The 20,085-nt window shown below is 39.6% G+C and overlaps 1 protein-coding gene across 2 annotated transcripts in view; it reads right to left on the reverse strand.

The window, feature by feature from the left end:
* LOC124720505 (solute carrier family 35 member E2A-like) overlaps positions 1-20,085 on the reverse strand; it is a 142,197-nt gene that overhangs the window by 59,468 nt on the left and 62,644 nt on the right. For both annotated transcript variants that reach the window (XM_047245863.1, XM_047245861.1), the window contains exons 5-6: positions 19,363-19,416; positions 5,225-5,428 (exon numbers count right to left, since the gene is read on the reverse strand). In XM_047245863.1, the coding sequence (XP_047101819.1) occupies positions 5,225-5,428; positions 19,363-19,416 (258 nt within the window). The remainder of the gene's footprint in view (positions 1-5,224; positions 5,429-19,362; positions 19,417-20,085) is intronic.

Consider the following 20,085-nt stretch of genomic DNA (forward strand, 5'->3'; position numbering starts at 1 on the left):
GTTTTCTTCAATTACCTATCTATCGAATAGTAAAAGACTATCACTGGTAGACAGCTGGTAAGGATAACTGATCAAGTGATAATTGATCAGTTATCGACCAGGACTGAAAATTATGAAATTACTAAAAATCACTATTAAAAATAGGGGGTTGGTGGTAGAAGGATGAAAATTTAGGGTTGTGTGTATTTTTTAATGCCACATCATACAAAAATAAAAATTAAAAGTTCTGTCCAAAAAATAAGAAAATTTTTTTTGGGGTGGACCACCCTTATCACTTAAGGGTATGAAAAATAGATTACAAATGATTCTCAGGTGTACCGAATATACATTTAAAATTTCATCAGAATTGATCGAGCTGTTTTGGAGGAGTATGGCAACTAACACTGTGACAGGAGAATTTTATACATAAGGATTTAAACACTGCCGGTATTTCATATAAACAAACTATAACATAATTATTTAGGCTTACATACAGTACAAAAGCAAAAATACTTAAGATGTTTTTAATTATATTTGCATTAATACATGATCCTGTACTTGTCTTCTCCATCTCTGTGCGAAAGGTTACAATTAAGTCATAATTTTAAAGGTAACATAGTCGTATTAGTTTATTCCCACTTCTTACAACCATTTTATCAGCAAATAAACAGCTGTTTACATGTCCTTTGCACTCGCCGCCATATTGCGATTCTAAAGTGCTGGCTTCTGAGACACCAATGATACTGTATACGGTATTGCCAGTCTAGTCATGGATGTCTGTGGTTAATACTCATTACAATTAAAACAATGTAGGTATGTGTTTACTATATGGTATTCTATGATGATGGAAAGTCCTGAAGTAAAGAAATTAACTGGGGATGCTGAGTCCTTGATATGCACATAAACAAGACAGATAACTTTGCTCGCTTCTGCATGAATCCTCCTTCACAACTATGGAGCAGGCATATGCAGCCTACACATACTGTGTGTGTGTGTGTACACTTCATAATTGTGGAGCATTGAAAGCTAGCAATGTTCATTGTCTTGTTTATGTGCATATCAAGGGCTCTGCACCTCAAACTATTGGGCAAGTTGTTACCTTCAATCCTTAATTTATTTACATAGTATTCTTTGTTTCCTAAAACCACTGCGATGTCATCATACATGAAAAATGAATGATAAATAAATATTCTTCTGACGTTATTCAATCTGTTCATGGTGCAAGCAATAAAGGAAACTGTGGAGAAATTTGCAGAGGGAATTTAAGTTCAAGAAGATGAAATAAAAATTTTGAGGTTCACCAATCACATTGTAAAAGAAAGGAATAGTGTGTATCATACCATGAACAGTGCGGTCATTAAAGATGGAGCCAAGCTGGGATTACGAAAGACTGTGGAAGGAAATTGGCTGTGCCCTTTCCGAAGCAACCATCTCGGTATTTGTCTGGAGAGATTTAAGGAAATCGCGTAAAACCTAAATTTTGTGGGATGAATGGAGATTTGAACTGTTGTCCTCCCAAATGTGAGTCCAGTGTGCTAACCACTGTGCCACCTTACGCAGTGATAGCCTCGTAATTGTGTCAGACACAGCAAAGAACTTGGCAGAGCAGCTGAACATATTGTACAGCATCTTGAAAAGAGGTAATAAGATGGGTAACAAGCTAAAGAAAAACAAGGACAATGGAATGTGTTGCAATTAAATCAGGTGACACTTAGGGAATATGGGAATGAGGTACTAAAAGTGTTAGATGAGTTTTGCTATTTGGGAAAAAACTAAGTAATGATGGCAGAAGTTGGGAGGCTATAAAATACAAATAGGCTTTAGCAACAGAAGAGCTTCTGAAAAAGAGAAAATTGTTAAAAGTGAATGTAAAATTAAGTGTTACGAAGTGTTTTCTAAAGGTGTTTGCCTAGAGTGCAGTCTTGTACATTAATGAAACATGGATGATAAACAATTCAGAGAAGGAGAGAACAGAAGCTTTAGAAATGTGGTGCTAAGAAGAATGCTCAAGCTTCGATGGGTACATCAAGTAACTGATGATAGGATACTGAATCAGATTTGCGAAAAATGAAAATTATGACACAACATGGCTAAAAGAAGGGATCACTTAATACAACCCAATCTGAAGCTGGAAATAAGTTCAGCCGAAATTTTTTCAAACGCTCTAACAGTGATCAGAAAGGATAGATTAAATACATTTGGTGGTGGAGTATTTATTGCTGTCAGAAGTAGTTTGCCTTGTAGCGAAATTGAAGTAGATAGTTTGTGTGAAATAGTATGGGTAGAGATTATGCCTGACAATTGGACTAAACCATTAATTGGATCATTTTACCGACCTCCGACTCAGAAGATATAGTTTCTGAACAGTTCAAAGAAAACTTGAGTCTCATTTCAAATAAGTAACCCCCTCATAAAATTATAGTTGGTGGTGACTTCAATCTACCCTCAATATGCTGGAAAAATTACATGTTTAAAGCCGGCAGCAGGCATAAAACATCATCCAAAATTGTACTGAATGTTTTCTGAGAAAATTATTTTGAACAATTAGTTCATGAGCCCACTCGAAGTGTAAATGGTTGCGAAAGCATACTTGACCTCTTAGCAACAAATAATCCTGGACAAATAGTGAGTATTGTGACGAATACAGGGATTAGCGACCACAAGGCAGTTGCTGCTAGGCTGAATACCGTAACACCTACAAGCATCACAAAGAAACGCAAAGTATATCTATTTAAAAAAGCTGATAAAATTGCTCTTAATGCCTTTTTAAGAAACAGTCTTCACTCCTTCCAATCTGATCATGTAAGTGTAGGAAAGTTGTGGAATGTTTCAAAGAGATACCATCGACAGCAATTGAGAGATATATATACCACATAAATTTATAAGTGATGGTACTGATCCCCCATGGTACACTAAACGGGTCAGATAGTTGTTGCAGAAGCAACGAAAAAAGCATGCCAAATTTAAAAGGACACAAAATCCCCAAGATTGGCAAAGTTTTACAGAAGTTCGAAATATGGCGCGTACTTCAATGTGAGATGCTTTTAATAATTTCCACAACGAAATTCTGTCTCGAAATCTAGCAGAAAACCCAAAGGGATTCTGGGCATACATAGAGCACACCAGTGGCAAGATGCAATCAATACCTTCACTGCATGATAACAACGGTGAAGTCACTGATTACAGTGCCACTAAAGCAGAGATATTAAACACGGTTTTCCAAAACTCCTTCACCAAAGAAGACAAAGTAAATATTCCTGAATTCCAATCAAGAACAACTGCCAAGATGAGAAATGTAGAAGTAGATATCCTCAGTGCAACAATGCAGCTTGAACCACTTAATAACAGGCAAGGCCTCCGGTCCAGATTGTATACCAGTCAGGTTCCTCTCAGAGTATGCTGATAAAATAGCTCCATATTTAGCAATTATATACAACCACTCGCTCACAGAAAGATCCGTAACTAAAGACTGGAAAATTGCTCAAGTCACACCAATACCCAAAAAGGGTAGTAGGAGTAATCCGATGAATTACAGTCCTATATTACTAACACCAATTTGCAGTAGGGTTTTGGAACATATACTGTATTTGAACATTATGAAATACCTAGAAGAAAAAGATTTATTGGCACATAGTCAGAACAGTTTCAGAAAATATCGTTCCTGTGAAACACAACTAGCTCTTTATTCTCATGAAGTAATAAGTGCTATCGACAGGGGATGTCAAATTGATTCCATATTTTTAGATTTCCAGAAGGCTTTCGACACCGTTCCTCACAGGCGTCTTCTAACCAAACTGCGTGCCTATGGAGTATCGCCTGGGTTGTGCGACCGGATTCGTGATTTCCTATCAGAAAGGTTACAGTTCGTAGTAATGCACGGAAAGTCATCGAGTAAAAGAAATAATATCCGGTGTTCCCCAAGGAAGAGTTATAGGCCCTCTATTGTTCCTGATCTACATTAACGACATAGGAGACAATATGAGTAGCCATCATAGATTGTTTGCAGATGATGCTGTCATTTACCGTCTTGGAAAGACATCAGATGATGAAAACGAACTGCAAAATGATTTAGATAAGATATATGTATTGTGCGAAAAGTGGCAATTGACCCTGAACTAAAAGAAATCTGCTAAATTTGGTTGCGTGATAAACGACACAAATCTGAAAGCTGTAAAGTCAACTAAATACTCAGGGATTACAATTACAAATAACCTAAATTGGAACAATCACATAGATAATATTGTGTGTAGAGCAAACCAAAGACTGCGATTCATTGGCAAAACACTTAGAAGGTGCAACAGGTCTACTAAAGAGACTGCTTACACCACACTTGTCCGCCCTATTCTGGAGTATTGCTGTGCGGTGTGGGATCCGCATCAGATGGGACTGGCGGATGACATAGAAAAAGTACAAAGAAGGGCAGCTCGTTTTGTATTATAGCGAAATAGGGGGGAGAGTGACACAGACGTGATACTTGAATTGGAGTGGCAACTATTAAAACAAAGGCATTTTTTGTTGTGAAGGGATCTTATCATGAAATTTCAATCACCAGTTTTTTCCTCCAATTGCAAAATCATTCTGTTGGCACCCAGCTACATAGCGAGATCTAGTCATCACGATATAATAACAGAAATCAGTGCTCACACACAAAGATGAAAGTGCTCATTTTTGCCGTGTGCCGTTTGAGAGTAGAAAGGTAGAGAGAAAGCTTTAAGGTGGTTCACTGAACCCTCTGCCAGGCACTTTACTGTGAATAGCAGAGTATTCACGCAGATGTAGATGCAGAGCTCAGACGGCTTCCTATAAGGAGATGTTTCTGAATTATGCTTTAGGTCATGTCTCTCTCTCTCTCTCTCTCTCTCTCTCTCTCTCTCTCTCTCTCTCTCTCTCTCTCCCCATTCCCCTTGACATTATTCCACATTCACCTCCTAAATATCATGGTTTCTTTTGAATATCTTTTAATTTTTGATAGCCTTGCCTGCATCCTATGAGACTAGTACAAGTGTAGCTCCGTCTTTCTTGCACGAGCCTTTCAAAAACCAAATCACTGCAACAAATTCAGATATTTTCATTGCACCTGTGAGTGTCCGTCCCTCTCTCAATCACCCTGCCCACAACTCACTCAGCATCCTGGGCAGTTGCACATTTTCACAGACAAGAAGCACTAACTAGACGCTCATAAAGTGCTATCTCCCTCATTTGTAGCACTGACCTGCCCAAACTGCACAGTGTTGCACAACCTCACCTGTGTGTTACAGGGCTGATGTAGTCCATCAGCACGTACGCGGTGATGCTCTGGAAATGGAAGAAAACGCCGTTCAGGACGAAGGAGACGAAGAGGCCCAGGTCTGTCGACCTGCGCACTCCCGAGAAGTCCACGAGGAACAGCGAGGCGGGAACCTGCACGGCGACAGATGCCACACTCGTGTAGAACTGCAGCTCGGCTGGCCTATGAGGAACGCACCACAGAGTGTTGTCAGAATACTGTCAGAAGCTGCCCTGACTACAGGTGGGCAAGAATAGGATGTCAATTGTATATGGGTGATAACTGTAATAAATAGGACTTTACTAAATGGAATATAAATAATTAATGTAGAGTTAATTAAATATGGGAAATTATCACTACACCTTAAATGGTTACATTTGTTTAACACGTGTAGGAAGCAAAACAATGCACCAAAAACGCGGAAGAAAGCAAAAGTAATACCGATATGAGAGGAAGGAGGAAGAAATGCATGTGGAAACTAAAGAACGATAGTCTTACTTGACACAGCATATAAACTTTATGAAAGAATTTTAAACAAGACTGAAAACAATAATAGAAGACTTACCAGTGGAAGAACTGATCAGATTTAGAAAGGAACACTCAACAACTGATGCAGTTTTTACACCATTGGTCCTTCAAATTGCTAGACCGCGCAGATGACATGCTACAGAAGCGAAATTTAACCGACAGGAAAAAGATGCTGTGATATGCAAATGATTTGCTTTTCAGAGCATTCACACAAGGTTGGCACCGGTGGCGACACCTACAGCGTGCTGACACGAGGAAAGTTTACAACCGATTTCTCATACACAAAAAACAGTTGACCGGCGTTGCCTTGTGAAACGTTGTTGTGATGCCTCGTGTAAGAAGGAGAAATGCGTACCGTCACATTTCCGGCTTTGATAAAGGTCGGATTGTAGCCTATCACGACTGCGGTTTATCGTATAGCGACATTGCTGTACACGTTGGTCGAGATCCAATGACTGTTAGCAGAATATGGAATCTGTGGGTTCAGAACGGTAATACGGAAATCCGTGCTGGATCCCAACGGCCTCGTATCACTAGCAGTCGAGATGACAGGCATCTTATCCGCATGGCTGTAACAGATCATGCAGCCACATCTCGATCCTTGAGTCAACAGATGGGGACATTTGCAAGACGACATTTGCAACAGCACGGACTATCAGCTCGGAGACCGTGGCTGTGGTTACCCTTTACGCTGCATCACAGACAGGAGCGCCTGCAATGGTGTACTAAACGAAGAACCTGGGTGCACGAAGGGCAAAACAATTTTTTCGGATGAATCCAGGTTCTGTTTACAGCATCATGATAGTCGCATACATTTTTGGCGACGACACAGTGAACGCACTTTGGAAGCGTGTATTTGTCATTGCCATACTGGCGTATCACCCAGCATGACTGTATGGGATGCCATTGGTTACATGTCTTGGTCACCTCTTGTTCGCATTGACGGCACTGTTACATTTCAGATGTGTTACGACTCGTGGCTCTATCCTTCACTCGATCCCTGCGAAACTCTACATTTCAGCCGCATGTTGCAGGTCCTGTACGGGTCTTTCTGGATACAGAAAATCTTCGACTGCTGCCCTGGCCAGCACATTCTCCAGATCTCTCACCAACTGAAAATGTCTGGTCAATGGTGGCCGAGCAACTGGCTCATCACAATACGCCAGTCACTACTCTTGATGAACTGTGGTATCGTGTTGAAGCTGCACGGGCAGCTGTACCTGTACACGCCATCCGAGCTGTGTTTGACTCAATGCCCAGGTGTATCAATGCCGTTATTACGGCCAGAGGTTGTTGTTCTGGGTACTGATTTCTTAGGATCTATGCACCCAAATTGTGTGAAAATGTAATCATATGTCAGTTCTAGTACAATATATTTGTCCAACGAATACCCGTTTATCATCTGCATTTCTTCTTGGTGTAGCAATTTTAATGGCCTGTAGTGCATCTTAAAACAGTTTACTGGAAAGCAGAGAGCGTTTAACGAGGTGACACATAATGCTTTTATACATTTCAATATAGAAACACTGTGCAGAATAATGTAGCACAGTGCTATCCTTTACAGTTTATCAGCTATCAAAAGTCTGTATAAGGAAGAATTAGTAATCTTTGATATAGAAGGCATATGTACACAGCCAATACAAAGAAATGAAGGGGTGAGACAAGGCTGTAGTTTACTGCCTACATTTTATTTTTATTTTACAGCAATTTAGTTACATGACATATTACAAAATTTGTTCCTGTATGCAGTAACTGATGTGCGAGACTTTACCATCCAGCCCTTTCAAGAGTCATTACGACCAGCCCTTTTAAGAGTCATTATGCACATTTTCTCTTATGTTTCTGCAGTTATTTCCAATATCATTTAGCAATGTGTAACTGGAGTCAACCCAGACAGATACTGCTCTTTCACACAACACAGGATCAACAGAAAGTATTAGTTTGTTTCCAATTACAAACCAAATGCCAGAATGAGATTTTCATTCTGCAGCAAAGTGTGCGCTGATACGAAACTTCCTGGCAGATTAAAACTGTGTGCCAGACCGGGACACGAGCTCGGGACCTTTGCCTGTCGCAGGCAAGTGCTCTACCAACTGAGCTACCCCAGCACGACTCACGCCCCGTCCTCACAACTTTACTTCTGCCAGGTCTGGCACGCAGTTTTAATCTGCGAGGAAGTTTCACAAACCAAATTATTTTTTAAGCAGAATTTTACACGCCCTTTTGGCAGAGTGTTCCCAGATTAATCTAGGGCAATATTCACTTTATTGATATGTATTAAGAGGGATAGTAAAACACGATGACCAATAAGTGCTCCAAGCATTGAATGAGCAGCACCACTACACGGCAGTAGCTGTCGGTGAGGGCCAGGGCGGTGCAGTCACTGGTGGAGTACAGGTTATTCTTTGTATTCTACTATCCCTGCTAATACATATTGATAAAACAAAAATAGCAACAGAATAATTTGAGATCATTCTTTTGAATGGGCATGCAACATCCTTTTGTTTGTAATAGGAAAAAAGCTGACACTATCTGTCAATGCTGGATGCTACAGGAAAAACATAATGATCAGTATTTGTCTGGGCTAGCTGCAAATATCTGGCAAAACATCAGAGAAAATGTGTCTGACAACTCTCAGGAAGAATAATTTGCATATGATTTGTGTGTGGGTTTTCTCATATAGCACTAAATAATTTTTAAATATGTCACACACATTACAGAGGTAACTGTGCGTTCTATAAACGAAATTATAATATGCAATGCGTAGCAATGTAAAGGAGTAGTTTACTTCTTTCTTTGCTGGTATTGTTATTACAGCCACAGTAATGTAAAGTAATATATGATGCAATAAAATTCATTTTGTATAAAGAATTTGGTAGTTTGTGGTGGATGGTTTTATCATTCAGTCATTAGTTTTGGAAGGACTACTGTATGTCTGAATCATTATTGGTGTTCAACATCAGGCTTCCTGGAATTTTGTCTAAGCCAGAATTTTTTACCATCTGACACTCGCAACGTGTATTTCGACTTCCCATCAACTTCTTTGTGTGTATTTAAATGGCGTCAAGTCGATAGTGATGTTTGCGATTCGTGCCTTGAGACTGCATGTGATTAATTGAAAAATTTAAGCTGCTTAGACCGTGCACTGTTTTGAACTTCTTGGACGACTGTAGCTGTATGCTTGACAGACTCAAACCAAACCCAGAACAGGGCCTTGCACATATAACGTCCTCACTGACTGAGCTATCGAAGTAAGATTCACAAACCATTCTCTCAGCTCCATTTGTGTTAGTACTACACTCCTACTTTCCAAACTTCACAGTTCTCCTCTGTACAGACAAACAGATTTAATCTTCCACGAAGTTTCGACACCAGCTGTCTTCAACAATTATACTCTGGTGCTTTCTGTGATCTTTTTAAAGCAATTATTAGATGGAAAACCAATATTTGTGGTGTATCAATAGTGGCACATAATAAAAACATAGGCCAATCTTTCAAAACAGACCAAGTGAAGTGCCACAGTGGTTAGCACACTGGATTAGCATTCAGGAGAACGACAGTTCAAACCCGCATTTGGCCATCCACATTTAGGTTTTCTGTGATTTCTCTAAATCACTCTAAACAAGTGCCGGGATGGTTTCTTTGAAAGAGCACAACCGATTTCCTTCGCCATACTTGACGCCATCCGAGTCTGCACTCCGTCTCTAATCATCTTGATTTGAAGACAACCAAACACAATAAATTCTATAATATCAAGATCCACACCAAACATAAAACCAGACGTTAATCAACTAACTTGAATCTACTCCTACTTTTGGACACTAATACTCCATCCATCACCTTTACACTGGCTTCGACTGTGCTTCGGACAGTTTCAGTGAGGTGTCTGAATGTCTGTGGAGGAATGGCAACCCATTCTTCCCCAAGAGCCACAACCAGAAGAGTACCAGGTGTACTGGTATGAAATGAGTGTTAAGATACAAATGTGTCAATAGGGAACATTTTTGTGAACGAACCTCAATTTTTGTTTGTTTGGCAGGTATGACATATGTCAAAGATATTTAGTATACATCAAGTCATGGAACAAACAACATCATATATTTTCATCGTGTTAACAATGTCGAATTTTGTACCAGAAAGTGATGATTTGTAGGAAGCATTAGTTTTTTGTTTCAATTTGAAAAAAAGTGCTGCAGAGTTGCACCGAATGCTTGTCGAGGCATATGGTGATCGTGCTCTATCAGAAGTAACATGCAAAAGATGGTTTCAACGGTTTAGAAATAATGATTTTGATGTAAGAAATGAAGAACGTGGTAAACCACCAAAAAAGTTCGAGGACGCCAAATTGCAAGCAATATTGGATGAAAATGATACCAAAACGGCCTTGCTGTGCTGGTACTGCGAACGGCTGAAAGCAAGGGGAAACTACAGCCCTAATTTTTCCCAAGGGCATGAAGCTTTACTGTATGATTAAATAATGATGGCGTCCTCTTGGGTAAAATATTCCGGAGGTAAAATAGTCCCCCATTCGGATCTCCGGGTGGGGACTACTCAAGAGGATGTCGTTATCAGGAGAAAGAAAACTGGCGTTCTACGGAGCGTGGAATGTCAGATCCCTTAATCGGGCAGGTAGATTAGAAAATTTAAAAAGGGAAATGGATAGGTTGAAGTTAGATATAGTGGGAATCAGTGAAGTTCGGTGGCAGGAGGAACAAGACTTCTGGTCAGGTGACTACAGGGTTATAAACACAAAATCAAATAGGGGTAATGCAGGAGTAGGTTTAATAATGAATAGGAAAATAGGAATGCGGGTAAGCTACTACAAACAGCATAGTGAATGCATTATTGTGGCCAAGATAGATACGAAGCCCACACCTACTACAGTAGTACAAGTTTATATGCCAACTGGCTCTGCAGATGACGAAGAAATTGAAGAAATGTATGATGAAATAAAAGAAATTATTCAGATTGTGAAGGGAGACGAAAATTTAATAGTCATGGGTGACTGGAATTCGAGTGTAGGAAAAGGGAGAGAAGGAAAAATAGTAGGTGAATATGGATTGGGGCTAAAAAATGAAAGAGGAAGCCGCCTGGTAGAATTTTGCACAGAGCACAACATAATCATAACTGACACTTGGTTTAAGAATCATGAAAGAAGGTTGTATACATGGAAGAACCCTGGAGATACTAAAAGGTATCAGATAGATTATATAATGGTAAGACAGAGATTTAGGGACCAGGTTTTAAATTGTAAGACATTTCCAGGGGCAGATGTGGACTCTGACCACAATCTATTGGTTATGACCTGTAGATTAAAACTGAAGAAACAGCAAAAAGGTGGGAATTTAAGGCGATGGGACCTGGATAAACTGAAAGAACCAGAGGTTGTACAGAGTTTCAGGGAGAGCATAAGGGAACAATTGACAGGAATGGGGGAAAGAAATACAGTAGAAGAAGAATGGGTAGCTTTGAGGGATGAAGTAGCGAAGGCAGCAGAGGATCAAGTAGGTAAAAAGACGAGGGCTAGTAGAAATCCTTGGGTAACAGAAGAAATATTGAATTTAATTGATGAAAGGAGAAAATATAAAAATGCAGTAAATGAAGCAGGCAAAAAGGAATACAAATGTCTAAAAAATGAGATCGACAGGAAGTGCAAAATGGCTAAGCAGGGATGGCTAGAGGACAAATGTAAGGATGTAGAGGCCTATCTCACTAGGGGTAAGATAGATACTGCCTACAGGAAAATTAAAGAGACCTTTGTAGATAAGAGAACCACTTGTATGAATATCAAGAGCTCAGATGGAAACCCAATTCTAAGCAAAGAAGGGAAAGCAGAAAGGTGGAAGGAGTATATAGAGGGTCTATACAAGGGCGATGTACTTGAGGACAATATTATGGAAATGGAAGAGGATGTAGATGAAGATGAAATGGGAGATATGATACTGCGTGAAGAGTTTGACAGAGCACTGAAAGACCTGAGTCGAAACAAGGCCCCCGGAGTAGACAACATTCCATTGGAACTACTGACGGCCTTGGGAGAGCCAGTCCTGACTAAACTCTACCATCTGGTGAGCAAGATGTATGAAACAGGCGAAATACCCTCAGACTTCAAGAAGAATATAATAATTCCAATCCCAAAGAAAGCAGGTGTTGACAGATGTGAAAATTACCGAACTATCAGTTTAATAAGTCACAGCTGCAAAATACTAACACGAATTCTTTACAGACGAATGGAAAAACTAGTAGAAGCCAACCTCGGGGAAGATCAGTTTGGATTCCGTAGAAACACTGGAACACGTGAGGCAATACTGACTTTACGACTTATCTTAGAAGAAAGATTAAGGAAAGGCAAACCTACGTTTCTAGCATTTGTAGACTTAGAGAAAGCTTTTGACAATGTTGACTGGAATACTCTCTTTCAAATTCTAAAGGTGGCAGGGGTAAAATACAGGGAGCGAAAGGCTATTTACAATTTGTACAGAAACCAGATGGCAGTTATAAGAGTCGAGGGACATGAAAGGGAAGCAGTGGTTGGGAAGGGAGTAAGACAGGGTTGTAGCCTCTCCCCGATGTTGTTCAATCAGTATATTGAGCAAGCAGTAAAGGAAACAAAAGAAAAATTCGGAGTAGGTATTAAAATTCATGGAGAAGAAATAAAAACTTTGAGGTTTGCCGATGACATTGTAATTCTGTCAGAGACAGCAAAGGACTTGGAAGAGCAGTTGAATGGAATGGACAGTGTCTTGAAAGGAGGATATAAGATGAACATCAACAAAAGCAAAACAAGGATAATGGAATGTAGTCTAATTAAGTCGGGTGATGCTGAGGGAATTAGATTAGGAAATGAGGCACTTAAAGTAGCAAAGGAGTTTTGCTATTTGGGGAGCAAAATAACTGATGATGGTCGAAGTAGAGAGGATATAAAATGTAGGCTGGCAATGGCAAGGAAAGCGTTCCTGAAGAAGAGAAATTTGTTAACATCCAGTATTGATTTAAGTGTCAGGAAGTCATTTCTGAAAGTATTCGTATGGAGTGTAGCCATGTATGGAAGTGAAACATGGACGATAAATAGTTTGGACAAGAAGAGAATAGAATCTTTCGAAATGTGGTGCTACAGAAGAATGCTGAAGATTAGATGGGTAGATCACATAACTAATGAGGAAGTATTGAATAGGATTGGGGAGAAGTGAAGTTTGTGGCACAACTTGACCAGAAGAAGGGATCGGTTGGTAGGACATGTTCTGAGGCATCAAGGGATCACCAATTTAGTATTGGAGGGCAGCGTGGAGGGTAAAAATCGTAGAGGGAGACCAAGAGATGAATACACTAAGCAGATTCAGAAGGATGTAGGTTGCAGTAGGTACTGGGAGATGAAAAAGCTTGCACAGGATAAATGTTGCACAACAAACAATTTCTGATCGTTTGAAAGCTATGGAAAAAATCCAAAAGTGTGGAAAATGGGTGCCACATGAATTGAATGAAAGACAGATGGAAAACCGAAAAACCATTTGTCAAATTTTGCTTCAAAGACATGAAAGAAAATCAATTTTGCATCGAATTGTTACTGGAGACGAAAAATGGATTTATTTTAAGAATCCTAAACGGGAAAAATCGTGGGTTAGTCCGGGACAACTATCAACACCGACTGTAAAACCAGATCGATTTGGTAAGAAGACAATGCTCTGTGTTTGGTGGGGTCAGAAAGGTGTGGTGTATCGTGAGCCTCTAAAACCTGGTGAAACTTTGAATACTAATCGCTACAGACAACAAATGATCAATTTGAAATATGCATCGATCGAAAAAAGACCAGAATGGGCCAGAAGACATGGCAAAGTAATTTTTTTACTCGACAATGCACTTTCATACAAAGCAAAACTGGTTCAGGATACAATCAGAACACTTGGCTGGGAGCTGCTACCCCACCCGCCGTATTCACCAGACTTGGCCCCTTCCAACTACCATTTTTTTTTCATCAATGGGACACACATTGGCTGAGGAACACTTCGATTCCTACGAAGAAGTCGAAAATTGGATATCTGATTGGTTTACTTCAAAAGATGAACATTTCTATTGGCATGGTGTCCACAAATTGCCAGAAAGGTGGTAGAAATGTTGTTGTTGTTGTTGTTGTTTTCAGTCCTGAGACTGGTTTGATGCAGCTCTCCATGCTACTCTATCCTGTGCAAGCTTCTTCATCTCCCAGTACCTACTGCAACCTACATCCTTCTGAATCTGCTTAGTGTATTCATCTCTAGGTCTCCCTATACGATTTTTACCCTCCACTCTGCCCTCCAGTACTAAATTGGTGATCCCTTGATGCCTCAGAACATGTCCTACCAACTGGTCCCTTCTTCTTGTCAAGTTGTGCCACAAACTCCTCTTCTCCCCAATTCTATTCAATACCTCCTCATTAGTTATGTGATCTACCCATCTAATCTTCAGCATTCTTCTGTAGCACCGCATTTCAAAAGCTTCTATTCTCTTCCTGTCCAAATTATTTACCGTCCATGTTTCACTTCCATACATGGCTACACTCCATACAAATACTTTCAGAAACGACTTCCTGACACTTAAATCTATACTCCATGTTAACAAACTTCTCTTCTTCAGAAACGCTTTCCTTGCCATTGCCAGTCTACATTTTATAACCTCTCTACTTCAACCATCATCAGTTATTTTGCTCCCCAAATAGCAAAACTCCTTTACTACTTTAAGTGTCTCATTTCCTAATCTAATTCCCTCAGCATCACCCAAATTAATTCAACTACATTCCATTATCCTCATTTTGCTTTTGTTGATGTTCATCTTATACCCTCCTTTCAAGACTCTGTCCATTCCATTCAGCTGCTCTTCCAAGTCCTTTGCTGTCTCTGACAGAATTACGTCATCGGCGAACGTCAAACTTTTTATTTCTTCTCCATGGATTTTAATACCTACTCTGAACTTTTCTTTTGTTTCCTTTACTGCTTGCTCAATATACAGATTGAATAGCATCGAGGATAGGCTACAACCCTGTCTCACTCCCTTCCCAACCACTGCTCACCTCTCATACCCCTCCACTCTTGTAACTGCCATCTGGTTTCTGTACAAATTGTAAATAGCCTTTTGCTCCCTGTATTTTACCCCTGCCATCTTCAGAATTTCAAAGAGAGTATTCCAGTCAACATTGTCAAAAGCTTTCTCTAAGTCTACAAATGCTAGAAACATAGGTTTGCCTTTCCTTAATCTTTCTTCTAAGTGGGTCCTCTGGTCCAAATGATTGGATCACTGACTGCAAATGTTTACGTTCGATGACTTGGAGACCATTTGCAGCTGTTCATGGACTTTGTGTTCACAAACAATGATGGAATTTTCATGGATGACAGTGTGGCATGTCGTTGTGATTGGTTTGAAGAAGATTCTGGACAATTTGAGTGAATGATTTGGCCACCCAGATCACCCAACATGAATCACATCAAACACTTACGGGCAAGGGCGTACCCAGGATCTGAACCAGGGGGGAGCAGGACAGCACTTCTTATTAAATAAAACAGTAAACCAGTGAAAAACTGCTTTTAATAAACATTTTAAATACAAGAATGCACTTGTACAATCCGAGAAAACATGCAGCATTTCTCATTAAATAAAACAATAAACTAGTGAAAAACTGGGAATATCTTCTGTGTACACCCATGCTTATGGGACATAATTGAGAGGTCAATTCGTGCACAAAATCCTGCACCGGCGACGAACACAGCATGGCTCAACTGGGGACTTCCAATGACTTGTTGAGTCCATGCCGCATCGAGCTGCTGCACTACACCAGCAAAAATAGGTCCGACACGATATTAGGAAGGACCCTATGGCTTTTGTTGCCTCAGTGTGCCAATGACATTTTAAATAATGGCATAAAAGGCTCATTTTCTGGGCTCAAATTTATTCTAAGTGGTTGGATCTCAAACTGTTAACAGCTTTTAATGCCATGTGGTATAATAATAATAACAAAAATCCCAATGGTTAGCACAAAATGCTCGAAATGATCACAATGTGTTAAAGTAAGAATACAGTATAACCCCATTTTTATGTTCCCGGAATTAACATTTTCCCACAGTTTACGACATTTTTTTTATTGCTTCCATCAAATTTCCTATATCCAAAATGTTAATTCGCATCCAATTTTCTTCAATATATTTATAGTTATCCTGTAATTTACACATATGAAAAAATGTTTGTGGAGAAAAAAAGGACAGAAAATGACGCTGGCATGATACTGGCCGTCAAATAGTGTTTTCAAACATTATGTGGTTAAGTTTCTTGACACCAGGGCACTCTACTCAGTGGATTTGAACCAGTAAATTTGTAAAAGTTGGAACAATTTGTGTATTATCTCCTGCCACTGCCAACTCTACTTGCTGTGGTAGCTGATGGAAGTAAGTAGGTTCGTTCGTATTAAGATATCGTGACCAATCACAACCATTTCCAAACTCTCTCTACTGTGCATATGCACTTTCGTAATTGTTGTCATCATCGTGACACGTTTGTCAAACCATATTTAGTGTTTTTTGGCATTTGACCACTTGTAGTGCTAGTTGACAACATAACTAACTCACTTTGCTTCACTCTAACATTTTTGGTTTAAACACAGCACCAATTATATATTTTTTTGTGCTGAGCAAAACATATTTTGAGAATTTATTCTTGTTGTCAAGTGCAGTATTCACATATGTATTTTTTGTGATGTTACACAAACAAACAATGTGAGTGATAGTTTGCGTGTGTGTGGTTTTCTACATAACTGAGGAGGCACTGTAGCTGATAACCTCAAAAAGACGACTACAGTGTGAGAGACGCAGAACAACACATAAGCAAACACCACACAAAATATTTATGTACATATTTGCACTTGAAAACGAGAGAGTTTCAAAACGTGTTGTGCTTAGTATGAAAAAACATGTAACTAGTACAGTGTTTCATTATTTAAATTATGAATGACAGATGCAGGCTTTCCAGAAACATCGATTATGGTGTGCGAAATCAAGTCAAACATTTCTACTTCCTAGACAGTTATCAGTTCCAGTTACACCAGCTGTTTCTGTTAGATAATAAACAAGTCCGTAACAACTATTTTGATGCCTATTATGTGCACATATCATACATAAAGTGTGAAAATGCAAGTGGGTATCCTGTATATAACTTTTAAAGCTTAAAACATTATTTCCCACATTTTACGTTTTTCTACATTTTACACCTTTGTCTCTCTTTGACGATAGGGTTATTGCAGGTTGAGCACAAGTTTCTACTGCAGAAGGAAATCAGCTGTGTCCTTTCTAGAGGACCTATCCCATTATTCACCTCTGGTTTACAGAAACTGTAGAAAACAAAGATGGGTTGCCAGATAGGGATCTGAAACCAGTCTTCCTGGATACAAGTCCATGTTGTGATGCACAGTGTGGTTCCATAATCAGACCAGATGGTATTTTACCAGTTTTAAAAGCGAAAAATGACGCAGCTAGGGTAGTAAATATCAGGAAAAAATAAGCACAGTACCGAAGAGAGAGAATTCAAGAAAATTGTGCCATAAAAGAAAGGACATAGATAATTACAGGAGCATATGAAATAACAAAAATATTTACAATAAAAAGTGCATCTAAAAAATTCATATAGTAATGCATTAGAACAAGGCAGCAAAACCAGAATGCCTCTACATGAGTGGATGTCTGTCACTGAATTTACAGGGTTATTACAAATGATTGGAGCGATTTCACAGCTCTACAGCAACTTTATTATTTGAGATATTTTCACAATGCTTTGCACACACATACAAAAACTCAAAAAGTTTTTTTAGGCATGTTCGATATGTGCCCCTTTAGTGATTCGGCAGACATCAAGCCGATAATCAAGTTCCTCCCACACTCTGCGCAGGATGTCCCCATCAATGAGTTCGAAAGCATTGTTGATACGAGCTCGCAGTTCTGGCACGTTTCTTGGTAGAGGTGGTTTAAACACTGAATCTTTCACATAACCCCACAGAAAGAAAATGCATGGGGTTAAGTCAGCAGAGCGTGGAGGCCATGACATGAATTGCTGATCATGATCTCCACCATGACCGATCCATCGGTTTTCCAATCTCCTGTTTAAGAAATGCCGAACATCATGATGGAAGTGCGGTGGAGCACCATCCTGTTGAAAGATGAAGTCAGTGCTGTCGGTCTCCAGTTGTGGCATGAGCCAATTTTCCAGCATGTCCAGATACACATGTCTTGTAACGTTTTATTCACAGAAGAAAAAGGGGCCGTAAACTTTAAACCGTGAGATTGCACAAAACACGTTAACTTTTGGTGAATTGCGAATTTGCTGCACGAATGCGTGAGGATTCTCTACCGCCCAGATTCGCACATTGTGTCTGTTCACTTCACCATTAAGAAAAAATGTTGCTTCATCACTGAAAACAAGTTTCGCACTGAACGCATCCTCTTCCATGAGCTGTTGCAACCGCGCCGAAAATTCAAAGCATTTGACTTTGTCATCGGGTGTCAGGGCTTGTAGCAATTGTAAACGGTAAGGCTTCTGCTTTAGCCTTTTCCGTAAGATTTTCCAAACCGTCGGCTGTGGTACGTTTAGCTCCCTGCTTGCTTTATTCGTCGACTTCCGCGGGCTACGCGTGAAACTTGCCCGCACGCGTTCAACCGTTTCTTTGCTCACTGCAGGCCGACCCGTTGATTTCCCCTTACAGAGGCATCCAGAAGCTTTAAACTGCGCATACCATCGCCGAATGGAGTTAGCAGTTGGTGGATCTTTGTTGAACTTCGTCCTGAAGTGTCGTTGCACTGTTATGACTGACTGATGTGAGTGCATTTCAAGCACGACATACGCTTTCTCGGCTCCTGTCGCCACTTTGTCTCACTGCGCTTTCGAGCGCTCTGGCGGCAGAAACCTGAAGTGCGGCTTCAGCCGAACAAAACTTTATGAGTTTTTCTACGTATCTGTAGTGTGTCGTGACCATATGTCAATGAATGGAGCTACAGTGAATTTATGAAAACGCTTCAATCATTTGTAATAGCCCTGTATAATATTAGAGTGAAGAAGGAAAATTTGTCAAATAAAAGCACAATAGCCTGAAAATTAAGAAGCAATAATGAAATACGTGAATATATAGAAAAAATAATAAACACTAAAAAAAGAAGATTGATTTAAACAAAATCAGTGACAACAAGCCAACAAAACAGATCTTCAAGTGTGTCTGGGAAAAGAAATCCACAGCAAACAGGAACCAAGTAATTAAAAAAAATGAACTATAAAAAGCAGAAGAAGCTGCAGAAAGTTTTCAGAAGGACAACATTAAATTTCGAGGCAGAAGCAGTAAGAGAACAGGTGTAAAATTATGAAACAAATAAAAAAAAAGTCAGTTTTGAGAATGTTCTTTTTGTCTGCTTATCGTGACTGCAACATACACAACTTCATGAAGGAAGCACCTTTCATTAAGGAAAATTACAGTAAGTAACACTTTACAGTTGCAGCATCTATGAACAAAGTGTCCCCATAATTGAAAAATTGTTGACAGAAACATAGAAAAAGAGGAAAAAAGGCACTAAATGGCAAGTCCAACTTACGTGTATTTGAATTTCTCTCCACTTATGAGCATCTTAGAATATACATTCTGCAGGCTGAAACAAATCAAAAATAGAAGTCCATTTCCATTAAACTGCTTAAGTTTATAAAGATATAAACATCAAATACCACGAAAATAAGCACTCATTCTACATCAACAACAGTTTCTGCCATTCAAAACATGTAGAGGAGAATCAATTAAAACGCGAAATTTGACTCATTCATACTACGCAACCACGATTCTCACAAATGTGTAATGTACCTGTATATGTACTCCACAACTATGAATGTAGACATATACTACTGATGAAAAGCTGTCAAGTTCCCTGCTGGGTGCCAGCGTTAAAATACTACACTACTGGCCATTAAAATTGCTACACCAAGAAGAAATGCAGATGATAAACGGGTATTCATTGGACAAATATATTATACTAGAACTGACATGTGATTACATTTTCATGCAATTTGGGTGCATAGATCCTGAGAAATCAGTACCCAGAACAACCACCTCTGGCCGTAATAACGGCCTTGATACGCCTGGGCATTGAGTCAAACAGAGCTCGGGTGGCGTGTACAGGTACAGCTGCCCATGCAGCTTCAACACGATACCACAGTTCATAAAGAGTAGTGACTGGCGTATTGTGACGAGCCAGTTGCTCGGCCATCATTGACCAGACGTTTTCAATTGGTGAGAGATCTGGAGAATGTGTCGGCCAGGGCAGCAG

Source organism: Schistocerca piceifrons, chromosome 11 (assembly GCF_021461385.2).
Source record: "Schistocerca piceifrons isolate TAMUIC-IGC-003096 chromosome 11, iqSchPice1.1, whole genome shotgun sequence".
Classification (NCBI taxonomy): Eukaryota; Metazoa; Arthropoda; class Insecta; order Orthoptera; family Acrididae; genus Schistocerca; species Schistocerca piceifrons.